This window comes from Puma concolor, chromosome E2 (assembly GCF_028749965.1).
Source record: "Puma concolor isolate L17-30 chromosome E2, mPumCon1.1.hap2, whole genome shotgun sequence".
Lineage (NCBI taxonomy): Eukaryota > Metazoa > Chordata > Mammalia > Carnivora > Felidae > Puma > Puma concolor.
Window position 1 is genome coordinate 34,781,467 of NC_141681.1, and position 17,366 is coordinate 34,798,832.

Below are 17,366 nucleotides of genomic sequence, written 5' to 3' on the forward strand. Positions count from 1 at the left end.
AGCAGCATTTAATAAAAGGTTTCTGCTTCATGTTGACTAAAGAACATCGCAAGCAGTTTGAAATCCGAGTTAAGTGACAGTTTGAGGAGGAGCGGGGGGTGGTGATGGGGTGCGGGTGTGCGTGTGCATATAGATCACGCGGATATTGGCCATGGCGGAGGAGCCAGCCGGGCCCCTGGGGTGGGTCTGGAAGTTTCCTTTGCGCTGCCCACTTGACCTTTGCTCTGTGGTTAATTCTCTCCAGGTCTCCGTTCCTCATTGTGTGGGAAGGTTTCTCTGCGAGTCCCAGGCACCAGGCAGGCCTCGCTCTCCTTGGCGGGTGTGGGCCCCGTGCACTGCCCGCTTAAATCCGTCTCCTGAGTCGGGGGGACTCCCTGCCTGAGGGTTAGCTATATTCATGCTGAGGCCCCTCAAACGTGTTGTGTGGGCCATTGGCTTTGTCCTATCAGCTGTCTTAGGATCCGGTTTTCCTGGAGACTTCTGGAATGTCTTGCAGCCCACTTGTGGCACTCGACACCCTTTTGTGGGCCCGAGGGAGATCCGTGGAAAGCTGGCAGGCCTTAGCAAGTGGATGAGGTTAAGCAGGGAGGGACCCACTGGTCTCCTGAAGAAGCCCGCTGCTCGCATGGGCCCCTGGAGGAGTGGGGGGCCTGAACGGGGGGTTCAGTGGGAACCTGCTGCTTGCCAGCCGAGCATTGCCACCATTTGGCTTCTCCCTCAGTAGCAACAACATGGTGAGAACCACTCCATCAGACACGCTCCCTGTTCTCCAGGCACCACTTCGGTATTCCCTGGAACGCACTGCACACCAGGCTGTCTCCATGCCCAGAAACTTGTTAATTTTTAAAGGCTTTCCACAGCCTTTCCATTGTGGCTCCTGGCCTCCCGGGGCCCGATGGGAGGCTTGGAGTGGGAGGGTCACTGGGGAGGGGAGCAGCAGCTTCTGGGTTACAATAGCAGCCTGGGAGCCTGGGAGCCTGGGAGGGCAGCTCCTGAAGACCCAGGGCAGGGAATCCTTGCTGCCCCCTGCATTCTGGGCCGGTGGGTAGGATCAGGGGCCTGTTCCTGGCTTTGTGCCCGTTTTCAACCCTCCCCAGAGATGCTCAGACCTGTGGCTGGATCTCTGAGGGTTAGATTAGGAAGGGCCTTTCCAGGTGGTGCTGTTCACTGGTCCACTCCACAAATATGTATTGAACGCCTGCCATGTGCTGGCCCCTGTGCTGGGTGCTGGGTGGGGGAAGGGGGAGCAAGATGAGCAAGACTGGTGTTGGCCCTGCCCGCTTGGGGTCTGCTCACTGGCACAGGAGACGCTCAGATGGCCTGCAGAGAAAGGGCCATGGCTGTTGTGATCAGAGCAGGAAGGGGAGGTGCCCAGGGAGCGCCCCGAGCTTATGGGTGGCTGATCGCATGGGGGTGAAGGTTCACTGAGTTGGGACGTGGACAGTGAGGAGGAATTCACTGGGTGAACTTTTGCACATGTTCTGGTTTTACAGTGGGACTCCTCCCAGAGAGCACCGTTCTGTGGGGTCCCCGGGTCCAAGGTGGAAAGAGTGGGCTTCTTTGATTGCGTCAGAGTTCTGCCCTCGGGTCTGCCCCTGGCACAGTGATGAGTCACTAAGGTGCGCTGTTTTGAAAATGACTGCTCCACGGTCCATGCCTTAGTTTACAGATGAGAGCACCTTTGGTCCAGGGAGGGTGCGACTTGCTGGGATCCCCCAGTGACCTCGGTGTGGCCCCAGGGCTCTGGGCTCTGTCTGTACCGCTTGTGTTTTTGCCTTTGACCCTGAATCACTTGCTCAGCCTGGCCGCTGGTCCTGGCTTTGGGGTACACAGCCTTTCCCTGCCCCCCCCCCACAAGGGGCTCCTCTTTCTGCTGCGGCCCCCAGGGGGTGATTTGTGCCCCAGCATCCTTGCCTTGAGTCCCGCTCCAGGCTCGGGAGCAATTAGGAACGCCAGGCCACGGTGCTGGCCACAAATTAGCTGGATTTACCGAGCTCCCCACGCTGCCCTGCCGCCCTCCCTCCCCTGCCTACCTCTGGCCCCACTTCTCCATCCCCTCCCTCCCAACGGCCGTCAGAGACAAAATGTGACAGCAAGGAGAGGGCAGAGTGGTCACAGCCTCAGGAGGTCACGAGGAGGTAGCAGCACACAATTTTCATGGTTCCAGGGTGGCTTTGTCCAACTGCTCTTCATTACTGCATGCGGCGAGATCCATTTTATTAAGATGGTGAGACTCAGAGGAGTGACACCGTTAACGACTCGCTGCAAAAATATAATTTTTTCCCCCTTTCGGTGAGGGTGTTTGTGATTGCTTTTTCTCCCCTTCCTGCTCCACCCCTCTCTCGTTCCCTCCTTCCCTACCATCTTTTCTTTCTGCTCCTTCCTTACCCATTGTAGTTGGGGGTTGGGGCTGGGGGGCATCCGAGGCCTCTCTCTCTGCCTCTGGGGTTGGGCTCAGCAGTTGAACACCCTCCGGGAGGGTAGTCGTGCATCCGTTCTGTAGGCATTTCCCCGTAAAGGGCAAGGTGCTTGTGATGGAATGTCAGCCTCGCCCTGTTAAACAGCTCTGCTTTTGTTCTTTGATGTGTGTGTAGCACCTAGAAAAGCCGCTGACACGTAGTAGGTACTCAGGAAATGTTTGTTGACTGACTTGATGTGTGGAGCATTTGTGTTCCAGCTCTTGGGGCCCAGGTGGCAGGGACCTGGGGCGGCCTGAGCAGGGGGAGGTGATATCATCCTCATTTTCTAGGTGAGGTAAGAGAGGCCCAGAAATGTAAGCAGTCGAGGTCACACAGGAGTGGACTTGAACGCAGGTTCTAAGTTTCCAAAGAAGGGACACTTTCATACTTCTATCACTGCCCAGCTAACCTTTCTGTCTGGTGAGGAACGAGCAGATTGCCCTGGGCTCAGTGTGTCTATGGTTCCTGCTGGGCGTGCTTCATGGCAAGGACCCCCCTCCCCCACCCTGGCCCCCACCCCGCATCCAGTCCTCCAAGGTCTATTGTTTTGTCTCTGTTGTACTTCTTAAAACTTGAAGTCAGCATTTAAAAATCCAGAGATTTCACATAAAAATATGGATGTCCTTCTTTAATTTATTTTGAGAGAGAGAGAGAGAGAGAGAGAGAGAGATTGTGAGCAGGGGAGGGACACAGAGAGAGGGAGAGAGAATCCCAAGCAGGCTCCACAACGTCAGCACAGAGCCTGATGTGGGGCTTGAACCCAAGAACTGTGAGATCACGACCTGAGCTGAAGTCAAGAGTCGGACATTTAACTGACTGAGCCACCCAGTGCCCCTGGATTTTGTTCTTTGAAAAAGAAAGTCGGGGCACCTGAGTGGTTCAGTCAGTTGGGCATCTGACTCTTGATTTCAGCTCAGGTCATGATCTCAGGGTTTGCAAGTTTGAGCCCTGAGTTGAGCTCTGAGCTGACCGTGCAGAGCCTGTTTGGGATTCTTTCTTTCTGCCCTTCTCGTGTGTGTGTGTGTGTGTGTGTGTGTGTGTGTGTGCGCGCATATTCTCTTTCTGTCTGTCTGTCTGTCTCTCAAAATAAATAAATAAACAATGGGGCGCCTGGGTGGCTAAGTTGGTTAAGCGTCTAACTTCAGCTCAGGTCATGATCTCACAGTTCGTGGGTTCAAGCCCTGCGTCTGGCTCTGTGCTGACAGCTCAGAGCCTGGAGCCTGCTCCGGATTCTGTGTTGCCCTCTCTCTCTGCCCTCCCCAGCTTGCACTCTGTCCCTTTCAAAAATAAATAAACATTAAAAAAAATTTTTTTTAACAAAATAAATAAATAAATAAATAAATAAATAAACTTAAAAAAAAAAAAAAAAGAAGTCAGCTGATGTATCTGTACCAGGCCTCACTTTTCCATATGGTGACCACGTAGAGGATTTGAGCAGGGGCCACCACCTTGGGTGGGTGTCTGTCTGTCCCAGCCTCCCCACCTGACCTACTCATTTGTAGGACAGTAGAGGGCACTGGAGTTGTGAGCTTTGGTCCATTCATGGGCTGAGTGATGGGGAGAGTGGGTAAGCTGTGTCACCTGTTTGAGCCTCAGTTTTGACCTCTGTAAAGTAGGTGTAATGGTAACATCTCCCCTGTGGGGCCATGGGTAAGGGGTACAAATGAATTAGAAGGTCTGGTCTGACGGAAGGGATTGCCATCCTCTATGCTGCTTATCATTTTGGGCTCAGTTCTAGAATTCCTGACAACTAAAGAGACATCCTCTGGAAGATTCAGTCATTTCTGCGGTCAGCCGTGGGCCTGTGGAGAGGGAGACCCTGTACCCCGTCCTGGATCATCAGCCAGGGCGGAGCATCCTAGTGAGGCTTGTGTGATGCAGCCCAGGTCAAGTTCAGCGGCTGACTGACCATGGCTTTGCGATTCCATTCACAGAGCCGTCAGCGCTGACAGGGGACCAACAGGCACCCCCGCCCCCCTCCCCCCAGCCATCCGGAAGTTGTTTCCTTATTTAAGAAACGGAACTTGGACAGCAAATTATGTGTTAAAATATTTGCCTACAGGTCTGCTGCCAAGGGGACCCTTTAGGCTGAGTGTTAAATGTTACCCTGCTGCCTGCACTGCAGATATTTTAAATCTGAAGATAAATAGTGGCTGCCTCGTGGAATTTGGGGCCAGCAATGGATGCACAAGCAGAGTGTCTAATTGGGGTTGGCAGGCTCCTTGCCCAGCCCCGGCCCGGCCCCTCCCGTCCTCCATACCACCAGCCCAGGCGTGCATGCGAAAGTGCTCACAGAGCCGTGTCCTTCTCTATAGGCAGAGCCCAGACGCCGAACTGAGGTTAAGCCAGGGGTTTGACCTAGCGCCCAGGTTCTGGAAGTGCTCCCTCCCACTCTGGCCCTTGGGAACACGCTGCTAGTAAAACCCTTTTTTTAGGAAATAGGCAGGCTGTTAGGACGGAGTATGTGTTCTCTATTAAAGAAAAATGCTGCTCTAGGAAAAACGCTTTGGAAATGGTAGACACCTTCCTGGCTATGAATTCTATGGGGAGCCCCCCGACTACATTCAGGGGGAGAGCGCAGGAAAACTGGCTTGTGAGCTATAAAGTAAGCATGTCTACACCGTCTGCCCGGGGGCTTGGCCGAGACAGACCCCCGGCAGAGGTCATGCTGTTTCCTGGAGGAGGTGGGCTTGTCACTTAGTCAGGGTCACAGGGCGTGGAAGGGGGGAGCCTGGACTTGAGCCCAGGACTTTCTTCTCCTGGTGCAGGGGATTTTCTTGTCTGTATGGACATTTTCGTGCCTTCAGGTAGGCATAGTGCATGGACATTCTCCATCCTCAGGAGCCTGTGAGGGTCCGCTGGAGCTTTCTTTGTGGAACAGTATCTCCAACTCTTGCGGAAGTCACGATGCTGCACGCATTGGTTTGAATGAGTGATAACAGCAGAAATAAGATAGTCATTGTGGTTACGCTTTTCTCAAAAAGGCCTGCAGGCTAGGTATCGGGCTTATTATTACCTCATTAAAATACTTTAACTTTCTACAATTTTTCTCAGAGAGGGTAAGTGACTCGTCCAAGGTCCCCCAGCTGTTAAGTGGTGGCATGCGGATTTGAACCCAGACAGGCTGGCTCCACAGTCTGAGATTCTTTTCCGTTCTTTGTCTGTCATCCTGACAGTCCCTGGAACGTGACTCCAGCTGTCCGCTGCTGGTGCGTGTCGTTGCTTGATGACCGCCTTTATTGCAGCAACTTGGCTCCGTCAGCCCCTCTGGACTCCTGTGCACTGCCGTTCCCCGAGCTTCCCGTACAGCCGGGCTCTCCAGTCCAGCCCTGGACGCGCCTAGAGTTCACTGTCTGGTGCTTCTGATTTCTGCGGAGGTGGATGTGGCCACCTCCCATCCAAGTCTGCTTGGGAGAGGACATGAGAAGTGGGGGAGGCGGTCCCCAGACCCCGGCCCTCCAGGGGCTGGCTTGGCTGCATCCCCACTGTCCCCCGGCACCGTTCCTGGCTTTCACTTTGCTCTCTGCTCCCCTGCACCCTTGCCTCTTCCCGCCTGCGCGGCCGCAGCTGCCTCTGGGCTCCACCCGCAGGGCTCCTGGCCTCACGTGGATCTCGTGTCTAGCCGGGTGCACAGTCCTTACATCCATGGCCGTCCATTCGGGGGGAGCCTCGCCCCCACCTGTCACGGCTGTCACGATGAGGCTCTTTACAGACAATGAGGAATCAGTGTCAGACAGGGGAAGGGACTTGCTCAAGGTCACTCAGGGGGCGTGGTGGGTGTACTGGAGCTAAGACTGGGACCTGGGTCCCTAACCGACGCTGACTGAGGCTGCCGCCACCTGCCACTTACACCTCCCTTTTGACATTCATTGCCTCATCTATTCACTCATTCACCAGCCCCGAATTTGTTGAGCATCCTTCTGTATGGGCCTTGTAGGGGCTTTGAGGCTCTCAAGGTGAATGAGACCATGGAGCGCCCTGTATGTTTTAGCAAATCAGTGTATGTTACGCCTGGCACTAAGTAGATCCTCAGTACATATTTGTTGGAGGAATGAAGAATGAATCAATGTGTGTGATCGTTGGCCCTGGTGTATCTCTCGCCTTTCAAGCTCTGCCCTTGTTCTGTCTATCCTGGGCTTATGGGGCATCTCCTGGCTTCCTGCCTCCCCTGGGCAGGTCCTCAGCACTGGGGCCCCAGAAGTGGGACCCCCGGTGGTCCTTGGTTGGTTCTCAGGGGTGCCCAGGGCTCCCTGCTGGCTGATCCCCATGGTCCCTCCCAGGAAGAGAACGGACAGCCTTCTCACTGAGGTTCCTGCTGGCTCTCCTGCTGGCTGGGGGCCGGGGCCAGAGGGAGGAGACCCTCACTGGTGTTCTCAGACTAAGCCTGTCTCAGCTGGCCCTTGGGAGTGGTGAGGCCCCGCCAGCCCTGACTCCTGAGCTCCAGAAGCCTCGCTGAGAAGGTAGGAAATGCTCAGTTCCCAGACCTGGCAGCCTGTGGGGCAGCCTCCCCCGCCCCGGGGCTGATCCCCTTTCCCTTTTTCCTGGCACTGGGCTCAGCCAGCTGTCCCTTGCTCAGCCCTTTCTTTCACAGACATTCCCCTTTTGCCTTCCCGTGCAGTGGTTAAGAGTCGAGATCTGTAGTCAGGAGACCTGGGTTTGAGTTCAGCCTCTGCGCTTCCCAGTGTTACAGCTCGTGTGTAGTCCTGAGCCTTGGCCTCCCCATCCGCAGAGTGGGGACATCAACTGTACCTTTTGCACAGGGTGACCGTGAGGAGGGCATGGGCTGTGAACATAGAACAGTGCCAGCAAATGCTCCCTCTGTGGTATCAGTCAGGGTGTGGGGCGAGCGTGGGGATGGGCGGGGTCACCTCCCTGCATCCCTGGCTAGGTTTCAGCCACCTCTTCCCTCAAGAGGATGTGAGGCCACTTTTCTTGCCAAGCGTCTCTTGCTGCACACCCTTTCTGCAGGGCCTGCTGTCCCTCATGTGTAATCACCTTGAAAGTCCTTTCTCATGGGCAATGGCTCAGTGAGGCTGCTTAGGCCTGGGGTGGGACAATTCACTGCTTTCTTTCCTTTCTTTTTTTTAAAGCTTTTAGTTTCGTTTTTAGAGTAATCTCCACACCCAGTGTGGGGCTCAAACCCATAATTCCGAGATCAAGAGTCACACGTTTTACCAACTGAGCCAGCCAGGGTCCCCCCCTCGCCCCCCACCTTTTTTAAAAAAAGGTTTTATTTTTGCTTTCTAATGAACAGTAGTGAATCCACAGGGTTTTGTTACTGCCTCTCTTTGCTCATAGAAAGCTCCCCAAACCCATATCTTGGGCTCAGGGACAACGAGGTATACAGATGTGGTCTCGTGGGGTCCATCAGTCTAGGTGAGGAAGAAGCTGGCAGGACAGAGTGATCCCATCATATTTTAGGTGGAACCATTTGAGGTGGACAATAGTCGACTTCTTTGACCTAGGAAGATGGCAACTTCATGTGGTTCAACCTAATAATACTTATCATCGCCATATTGATGTTCAGAGACATGTTTCTTTGAAACCAATTTGTTCATTCATTGACCGTTCACTGAGCCCCCTGCCATGTGTCTGTCTGTACCAGGGGCTGGGGAGACAGTACTGAGCACCGACTGAGCTCCTGCCCTCATGGAGCTTGTGGTCTGGTAGGGGAGCATTCCAGCTGTCTATTGCTCTGTGACAAACCACCCCCAAACTCAGTGGCCTAAAGCAACCATTCCTATTTCACACAGCTCTGTGGGCTGAGTGGAGTCGGTTGGTGGTCTCACTTGGCATTTCTTGTGTAGTTGCCAAGTAAGTTGAGTCTGCTGGCTTCTGAAGGCTCATCGGGGTTGGATGTCCAAGCTGGTGCTCTCCATGGCTGGCAGCTGGGAGCTCCACTGGGGCTGTCCACTGGAGCACCTGCATTCTCTCTCTGGCATGGGCTTCCCATGGTATGGCAGCCGGGTTCTACCTGGTAGTGTCTCAAGAGATCAGGAGACCCTGTGGAAGTGCAGTCCTTCTGAACTAGCCTCAGATATCCCAGAACATTCTTCCATTGCATTCTCTTTATTTTTTATTTGAGAGAGAGAGAGAGAGAGAGACAGAGAGTGTGAGCATATGAGTTGGGGAGAAGAGATAGAGGGAGAATGAGAGACCCTTAAGCAGATTCCACAATCAGCACAGAGCCTGTTGTGGAGCTCGATCCCATGACTCTGGGATCATGACCTGAGATGAAATCAAGAGTCCAATGCTCAGCCGACTGAGCCACTCAGGAGCTCCTTCCATTACATTCTAATATCAAGGGAATTACTGCAGCCAGCCAGCCCAACAGGGCCATTGTGGACAGGAATTAGACCCCTCTTCTTCTTTTTTTTTTTTTTTAATTTTTATAATGTTTATTTATTTTTGAGAGAGAGAGAGAGAGAGAGCGAGCAAGAGCGCACCATTGGGGGAGGGACAGAGAGAGAAGGAGACACAGAATCCAAAGCAGGAGACACAGAATCCAAAGCAGGCTCCAGGCTCTGAGCTGTCAGCACAGAGCCCGATGCAGGGCTTGAACTCACGAACTGTGAGACCATAGGACTCTTAAACCAACTGAGCCACTCAGGTGCCCCTAGACCCCTCTTCTTGATGGGTGAGTGTGGGGTCTCAATACAGAAGAGCACATGGGATGCAAGGTGTTGCTGATGTCTGTGTGAAAATGCGGGGAGCCGCAGGGAGGAAAAAAGTTAACCTACAGGGGCGCTGGGTGGCCCAGTCAGTTAAGCGTCCAACTTTGGCTCAGGTCATGATCTCACGGTTCGTGAGTTTGAGCCCCGTGTCGGGCTTTGTGCTGATAGCTCAGAGCCTGGAGCCTGCTTTGGATTCTGATTCTATGTCTTCCTCTCTCTCTCTGCCCTTTCCCTGCTTGTGCCCTGTCTCTCTCTCTCTCTCTCTCTCTCTCTTTCTTTCTTAAACATAAATAAGCATTAAAATTAAAAAAAAAATTAACCTACAAAAGCATGAGTGAACATTGTGCCAAGCACACTGGTGGCAAAGGGAAGGGCCCTAGGGGGAAGGAGTGTCACCCATGTGATATTGGTGCTCGGGGTCGCAGGGAGCCCTGTTAGGCAGGGGAAGAGTCACGTGGGAACGGGAGCGTGAAACCCTTGGCAGAACAAACTTGCAGTTCGAGGGCTTGAAAGAAGGTCTGTGTGGCCGCGAAATAAGTGATAAGTCGGTGAGGCCAGAAGAACTTTTCCTGGACCTTCGGGGCTGGGACAAGGACCCCACATGGGATTTTGAAGGGTTTACAGATACCTCAACATTGTTTTCATGGAGTGTCTACTGTGGGGAGACCGTGTAGCAGAGCTGTTAGAGAGTCAGAACCAACTGTATTTGAAACGTACCGCTGGTGGCCTTGCTTTGCACCAGTGTCCTTCCAGAAGGTTCCTGGCACGCAGCAAGTGCTCTGTAAACGCTAGCTGCTCTTGGACTCCTGGCCAAAAGGCAGGTGTGCACATCTGAAAACAACTAGGCTATGAATTGTCCAGAGGGGTGTGTGAGGTTGGGGAGGTGGGGAGCTTTGTCAACATGGGGAGAGTCCAGAGCTCGGTGACCCTCAAGGAGAGGGCCCTATTCACAACTGCTCAACTCAGCGAGGACCTTCCCAGCATGGCTTCTGATTGCTCCAGGTGGCCCCCCAGGAGGATAGGCTCCAGGGCCCGTTTCCTGGAAGTCTTTCCCAGCCCCCTAGGGCTCCCTGGAGAAGAATGCACTCCTCCGCCTGCTGACTTTGCTTCCTCCAGCCGGGCTGGTTGGAGTGACCAGTGGGTCACCTGTAGTTCAGGTGCAGACACTGAGATCACAGTGTCAGAAACTTAAGGCAGCGCTTGGGTTGGGGACCCAAGGCTAGTGGTGGCCTCTGAGCTCTGCCTTGTCCTTGCTTGCTCAGGCAAGGACTCATGGGGCCTTTGGGACTGGATGGAGACAGGACACGGGACAGGCAGGGCCACCCCTGACCAGCTAGAGCTGGGTCAGTGGAGGGGGAAAGGCCCATTCATTCGATCCCCAGGGCTTCCTGAGTAGCTGCACTGAGAGTGCCTGGGAATGAGGAGACCCCAAGAGTGCTCCAGAGAGGCTGGGCCCCCCTCAGAGCTCTCTGTTCTCTTCCCCTCCTGGGCATTAGAGAGATTAGGGCTCTGACAGGCCCTGGGTCTGGGGGAAGGGCGTGCTGCTTAACACGAGAACTTGTAGGTTCAATCCCCTGCATGGCTTTGGATGACCCCTCAGAGCCTCTGTTTCCTCATCTGCACGTGGAAAAATAGCATCATTTACTCTTTTCCCCTAGTGTGAGGTTCAGAGACTGCGGGCAATGAAAGTGTCTTACAGGGAGTAAAGCCCAAGCCGGATGGAGGGCTTCCTGTTTTGAGGTCCTGAATCTGCTGACACAGCAGAGGGCCCCTTCAGGACTGGGTCTTCAGGGGGGGTCCTGCTCCCCAACTTCTTCAGGCCATCATCTTTCCTCTCTGGCTTCCTGAGGGGCAGGCTGGCTGGCCCTTGTGACCCCGTGGGACGTCAGGGGATGGGGCCCCCCACCTCTTCCCGCCTCCCCTCCCCTGCCCCTTTGTGAGCAGCCACCTTGCCTTTCCATTAGTAGACAGTGGCAGGGGAGGTGACAGTTCCTTAAAACAGATTTATACTCTTGGATGACTTTATGGGTTTTTGCCTTATAAAAACCTAAGAGTTGACATTCTGATTTATCTACTACTGAGTCAACAGGATGTACCAGATTTAAAGAGATCAAATGCATTGTAATGTTTGTGGCTCCAGTTGTGGATTAGATGAGCTATTATGGAAAGTGCTGCCAAGTAAATATGGCAAAAAAAAAATTAAATATGTCTATTAAATTGTGTGTTAAGTAAAGTAGCACAAGTGTGGTGCCGAATGTAACTTAACTATCTGGAGAGTTGGTGTGATAGATAAAGCTCGAGTGATAGTTCTCTTTTTCCCCGCCTTCAGAACATTTTTTTTTTTAAGGAAAGAGACTGTAAACTAGGAATTTCAGAGACGGGCGCTTGACTGTGTAACTGTGGTTGTGTGATGACTTATAATATTGAAGGCTCCAAATGATATTTTTCATTTCTTTGCTTTCTATTTCTTGTTGCCACCGCAGCGGCCGATCAGATTTCCTGAGATAAATATGCTGCCTGGCTTTTAATGGGATTTCCGTATTGCCGGGAGTTGGCATGTTCTGATAATAAAAGAACCTAAAAACTGTACATCCCTTAATTGGTAAGAAGAGAGATGTTTTGATGGGCCACAAATGGAAACATTGATTTTTACTGCCTCCGAGCAGTTGCGAGCAGCATGTCAGGCCACGTTCCCCGCCACGGAAGGCGGCAGCTGGCTCTCCAATGAGCTGATTTGTGTTCACAGGTTCTTGATGTCGGGTGCTTTTGGAAGTGCGCATTTTGTGCAGATGGGAGAAATAGAGCCCTTATAACATTATCTGGTTCTAAATTGAAATATTTATAGGACTGTGGCTTCCACCTCGAATCGAATGCATTCTTTGCTTCGTTTCTCTTTCTGGCTTTGGCGACTAGTCCTCGGGGGTTTAAAGGTTGTGTGCTGAAGGCTTTCTCTGTAACTGCAGTGTTATGTGCTACATGCACGTGTGCACCCATGCGGGCACACACACATCTTTGCATCTGCGTATGTGTTTGCATCAATGTCTTTACACATAACAGAGATTTCTCTCTTTAATTCAAATCGGTGCTACCCATCAATTCTGGATGGGTAGATTGTTTTCCAGGACAGACCGTGGAAGGGATAACACACGCTTTGATTTTCCAGTTCGAGTCTTTGTACTTGAATGAGGAAGTTTAATCCACTGACACTTACTGAGATTACTGATACATTCTGTGTGTTCTATTTACCATGCTTTTTTTGCGCTTTGATTTACAAGTTCTTGATGTGCCCTATTAATCTCTCAGATTGAGGCCGTGCTCCATTTTCCCCGGCTGTGCGGGGAAGTGCACTAGACAGGAGTTAGGATGTCTAGGAGTTAAACATCTGTAGGGTGCTGGGGATTTTGCGCCCCCCTGGCTGGAGGCCAGGTGCCATACCTATGACATGGGGATAAAAAGCCTGACCACATGATTGCTTGAGCCCGCTTTTAGCTGTAGGATGGGAGAGACTGTGAAATGGGGCTATGCATATGGAGTTAGGGCTTTGAAAAAGTGTGGCACTACAGGAAATGAAACGCATCACATTATCATGATCATTAACTCACTTTTCTGTACGGTTTAGCCATTTGCACAGTGCTAAGTGCAGAATAGGCAGTTTATTTTATTTAAAAAAAAATTTTTTTTTTTTTTTTAAATTTTTTTTTTTCAACGTTTATTTATTTTTGGGACAGAGAGAGACAGAGCATGAACGGGAGAGGGGCAGAGAGAGAGGGAGACACAGAATCGGAAACAGGCTCCAGGCTCTGAGCCATCAGCCCAGAGCCCGACGCGGGGCTCGAACTCACGGACCGCGAGATCGTGACCTGGCTGAAGTCGGACGCTTAACCGACTGCGCCACCCAGGCGCCCCAAAAAAAAATTTTTTTTAATGTTTTTTATTTATTTTTGAGACAGGGAGAGACAGAGTATGAACAGGGAAGGGTCAGAGAGAGGGAGACACAGAATCTGAAACAGGCTCCATCCAGGCTCTGGGCCGTCAGCACAGAGCCTGACGCGGGGCTCGAACTCACAGACCGTGAGATCATGACCTGAGCCGAAGTCAGCCGCTTAACCGACTGAGCCACCCAGGCGCCCCTAGGCAGTTTATTTTAAAGAAACTGGCGGGGGTGCGGGGGGGGGTGGGGGGCACCTAGGTGGCTCAGTCAGCTGAGCGTTCGACTTCGGCTCAGGTGACGATCTCGCTGTGCCCAGGTTTGAGCCCCTCATCGGGCTGTCTGCTGTCAGTGAGGACCCTGCTTTGGATCATCTGTTCCCTGCCCCCTCTCTGCCCCTCCCCCGCTTGTGTGTGAAAATGTTCTCTGTCTCTCTCAAAATATAAACATAAAAAAATAAATAAGTAAAGACATTGGTTGGTGATTCCAAAGCTGGTTCTCACTGTCTAGGCCTATCATGGGGCACGGGTGAGGGCTCAGATACATTTTAGCTTGTGATTTGACTGTCTGTGGTCTCACAAACACATGTGCTTCCTTGATTCCAGAATCAGGACCTCTTTGCAAAGAACCGAGCCACTATCCCCACATTGGGAGGCATGCTGTGTGGAAGGTGAACTTGGCTAAGGGATCTCTCTTGCTTTAAATTGCAAGGCTTTGGGAGAGACTAAAAGCTCAGGCGCGTTAGGAGCAGCTGATGAAGGCTCTGGAGGAGTGTATAAGAGAATTGGGTTTTCAGGAGACAAAACGCTAAGGCATCTTCACCTCTGCGACAGGTCATGACCCCCAGCATCCGTGCACAGAGGAAGATGACAGGACGTCCCCCTAGAAGATTTGCACCAAGAATTAAAGAATCTAGTTGAGAATTATGGCACCACATGCTACAAAAACCCCCCATATATTAATATACTGAGAGGTGTCAAGAATAATGGACCCTGGGAGGTAGAGTAATTAAACGTATCTTAATAAATGCTGGGCGATCCTTTTAAGACCCCTTCCCAAGGCCCCGTCAGCTGACATGGACTGTATTCTTCCTGTTGGCAGGAGGCCTGGAAGGAGAGCCGGAGTGTGATCGGAAAACCAGCCGTGCGCTGGAAGACAGGAACAGCGTGACAAGTCAAGAGGAGAGAAATGAGGACGATGAAGACGTGGAGGAGGAGTCAATTTACACCTGCGATCACTGTCAGCAGGACTTTGAGTGTCTGGCGGACCTGACAGACCACCGGGCCCACCGCTGTCCTGGAGGTAATGCTAAATAACACTGGGATTCTGACAGGTGGTTATACGGATAATTGGACATAGCAACAGCTTGAAGCCTCGAGTGAGATTAAAGAATTAATAATGTAATTTTACAGTTAATGTCATTTTATTGTGGTGCCTTGGGTACCCTGTATCCGCCTTTTAAATAAAATTAAAAATAAAAGCAACAGCTTTCTGGCAGGCAGGAATTTGGTGGAGACACCCTGTCTCTGCTTCCCCAAACTGCAGTCTATAGAATATGGGCCATGAGTGGGTGCAGCCTGCACCCTGGATTTCTGGAAGGCCTTTTAGAAACCCAGCAATTAAGAGGTTGTTAGTGCAAAGTTAAGTAGCTTAAGTGTGGAAAGGTGCGTGAAGGAGTGTGCTCTGAGGCAGGGCTTGTATGGGACAGGGAGAATTTCAAAGGCCAATGGGCAGAATGTCTGCACAGGCAGAAAGGCATCTGGTTCCACCTCTTTGTTTGGCCTCCTGCTGGGATCCTGCGGGGGTGGCTGGGATCTGTCTTGTCAAACCTGTAGTCAGCCAAGACTGTGGCCCTGGTTCCTGTGTTGTGGCAGCTTCAGAGAAGATGGCCAAGGCCACAGTTTTGCAGGAGCTATTTAAGGCCTCATGTGTCATGTGTGTCTGTGTGTCTGGGTCATGTGGGTGGATGGAGTGGGACAATGGGGGCATGTGGATTGCATGGGGGTGTGGCAGCCATGCTCCAGGGGTAGGGGGTTGACATATTTCCAGGCCCTGAGCAAGGATTCCAGAGCACCTGTGTTTCTTACATAGCTATCCCTGGTATCTCTCTCCACCATGCATGCTGATGAAACACTTTGGATGCTGGTTTGTGGGGGAAAGGAACTAAAAATCTCAGACAGTATTCCAAAGGGGGCCTGTCACCTGTTTTTGGGGGGAAATTGGTTGGTAGGAAGTACGTTGGGACTCAAAATTCTTGCTTCCTCTACTTTTCATGCCTTCGTAGAAGTTTGAAAGCCAAGTGTTTGGGGAGCTATGACTTTCCCTCTAGTGACTCCTGTACCTGCACAGCCTTGATTAGACCAAGTCCCTCGTTCTCAACCTCTGGAGGGAACAGATCCCAAAAACAGTGGACCCAAGAGGACTCTTACAGTTTTGGACTTTTTGGGGCTAAGCAAACCAAATGCCAGTCATTTGGAACTTGTGGTATTTCAACCATAGGCAGAGGCGATGGCCAACTTAGGAGCTCAGAATCAGAATTGGGAGGGATGTATGGGGTTGGCTTTTCAGTGCCCTCATTTCCTGAGGGAGAATACTGAGGCACTGAGAGGGAAAGGTGACTGATGGAGGTCAGCTAGTGAGTTGGTGGCTGAGCCAGGACCTCTCCGGGACCCTGGGCTGTGTACTCTCATCCTTGAGAAAACAACAGATGCCTGTGTATTTCTTGATTTAGCCAAGAACTGAGGTGGGATGTTAACTATACGAGGATGAAATATTGTCACTGACTTTGAAAACAATCAATTAATTGATCTTCTAATTAAAAGTGATTGTCTTTATTTGCTAAGTGTAAAAGAACACGTGGGTCTCAATTAGCATTGATGTGGGGCCCCTGAGGCCCCCTGTGGACCCCTGCAGAGTGCTGCTTCGTGGAGTCTCTGTGGCTCGTGGACTGAGGCCCCATCCCGGGCACTACTCCATTCTTCAGAACCAAGGAGGTACTCTTGTCTCCACACCTCTGAGAATGGTGGTGTTTCTAGGAGGAAGAGGACGAATGTGAGGCTTCGAGGCTGTGTATCGGGGGTCTGTGCTAGAAATAGTAGCTAATTGTGCTTCGGTCCTGGGCAGGATTCTTTTCCCGATGGCTGTCTCTTCTCTCCGTAGCCTCACATGGGCTGACATCACAGTAGCTCTGTCTACAGGGTCTTCAGCCATCTTTACTGATGCTGCAGATGGCCACCGATACTCCTGCCTGCTTCCGAACAGGACCCCGCTAACGACCTCCATGGGGACGCGGGAGCCAGGAATATCCCCAAGCCCCGAGCATTCGAAGGGAGTCAGAAATTCCTTAAAAGAGTATGGGAAACGACCTTGCCTAATAGCATCCCTGAGAAATTCATTACCGCCCAGTAAAGGTGTGACCCAGTCTGGGAGAGTCTCCCCGATGTGGAAGAAATATGTGAGGAACGATTTTCCCCCAGGTCTTAGGTTCTGAGGATTACCCAGTGACAGGATCAATCACTGGGAATTGTGGGCATATTTTTCAAAGCGAGTCCCTCTCTAGGCCACCTGCACAGTCTCTGAGCTGCAGTGGTTTCCCACTGCATCCCCAGAGAGGTTTCTGGAGCTCCTGGGGTGGGTATTGGGGCCTGTCTGACCGAGGGGGGCTCTGACACCCACTCCAGCCAGAGCTGTCCACGTTAAAAAGTCTTTTATACATTGGGCTTTAGCAGAAGATGTGTGAAAATTGGCTTCTGCTTTTAAAGCTTGAACTGGCCCAAAATGTGGTAGCAGGTCCTCCCGGGCTACACTCACGGGTCGCTGTACTAGGGACGACCACGCAGGTAGGCAGCGTGGCCACTCTGTCATCCTGGAGGGAAAGGTGGACGCTCAACAGACAACAAAGACCATTTCAGAGATGGCCACGCTCTGCTGAGGCTGGGCGGCCTCTGTGTGCTGGGCAGATGTTTCTGAGGGCGCAAACAAGTCTTGTTTGGAGGGAAGGTGGGGCGCTCTCTGCTTTTGTGAATTTGGGGTCTAAGGGCAGCGCCACCTGTCAATCCCGCTGTTCTCTCCTCCTGGAACTGGAATTAGGCCTTGAGTGTGAACAACACTTGTCCCCACTCACGTTCTGCAAGAGGGCTGTTACTCCTGGAACCTGGAGACTACATACCCCTCGCCAAGCAGGTCCGTCTGGCACGGTGGAGTGGGTGGGGGGATTTGGGGGGAGCGTCCTGAGTGTGGTTCTTCTTGAAAACTGCTTTAGCAGGGTGGCCTCTTGGCTCTTTCTGTGTCTTTCTGTGGATGTTG

The 17,366-nt window shown here is 52.1% G+C and overlaps 1 protein-coding gene across 2 annotated transcripts in view; it reads left to right on the forward strand.

Annotated features, from left to right (window-relative positions):
* ZNF423 (zinc finger protein 423) overlaps positions 1-17,366 on the forward strand; it is a 334,487-nt gene that overhangs the window by 99,032 nt on the left and 218,089 nt on the right. For both annotated transcript variants that reach the window (XM_086689498.1, XM_086689499.1), the window contains exon 3: positions 14,163-14,363. In XM_086689498.1, the coding sequence (XP_086545624.1) occupies positions 14,163-14,363 (201 nt within the window). The remainder of the gene's footprint in view (positions 1-14,162; positions 14,364-17,366) is intronic.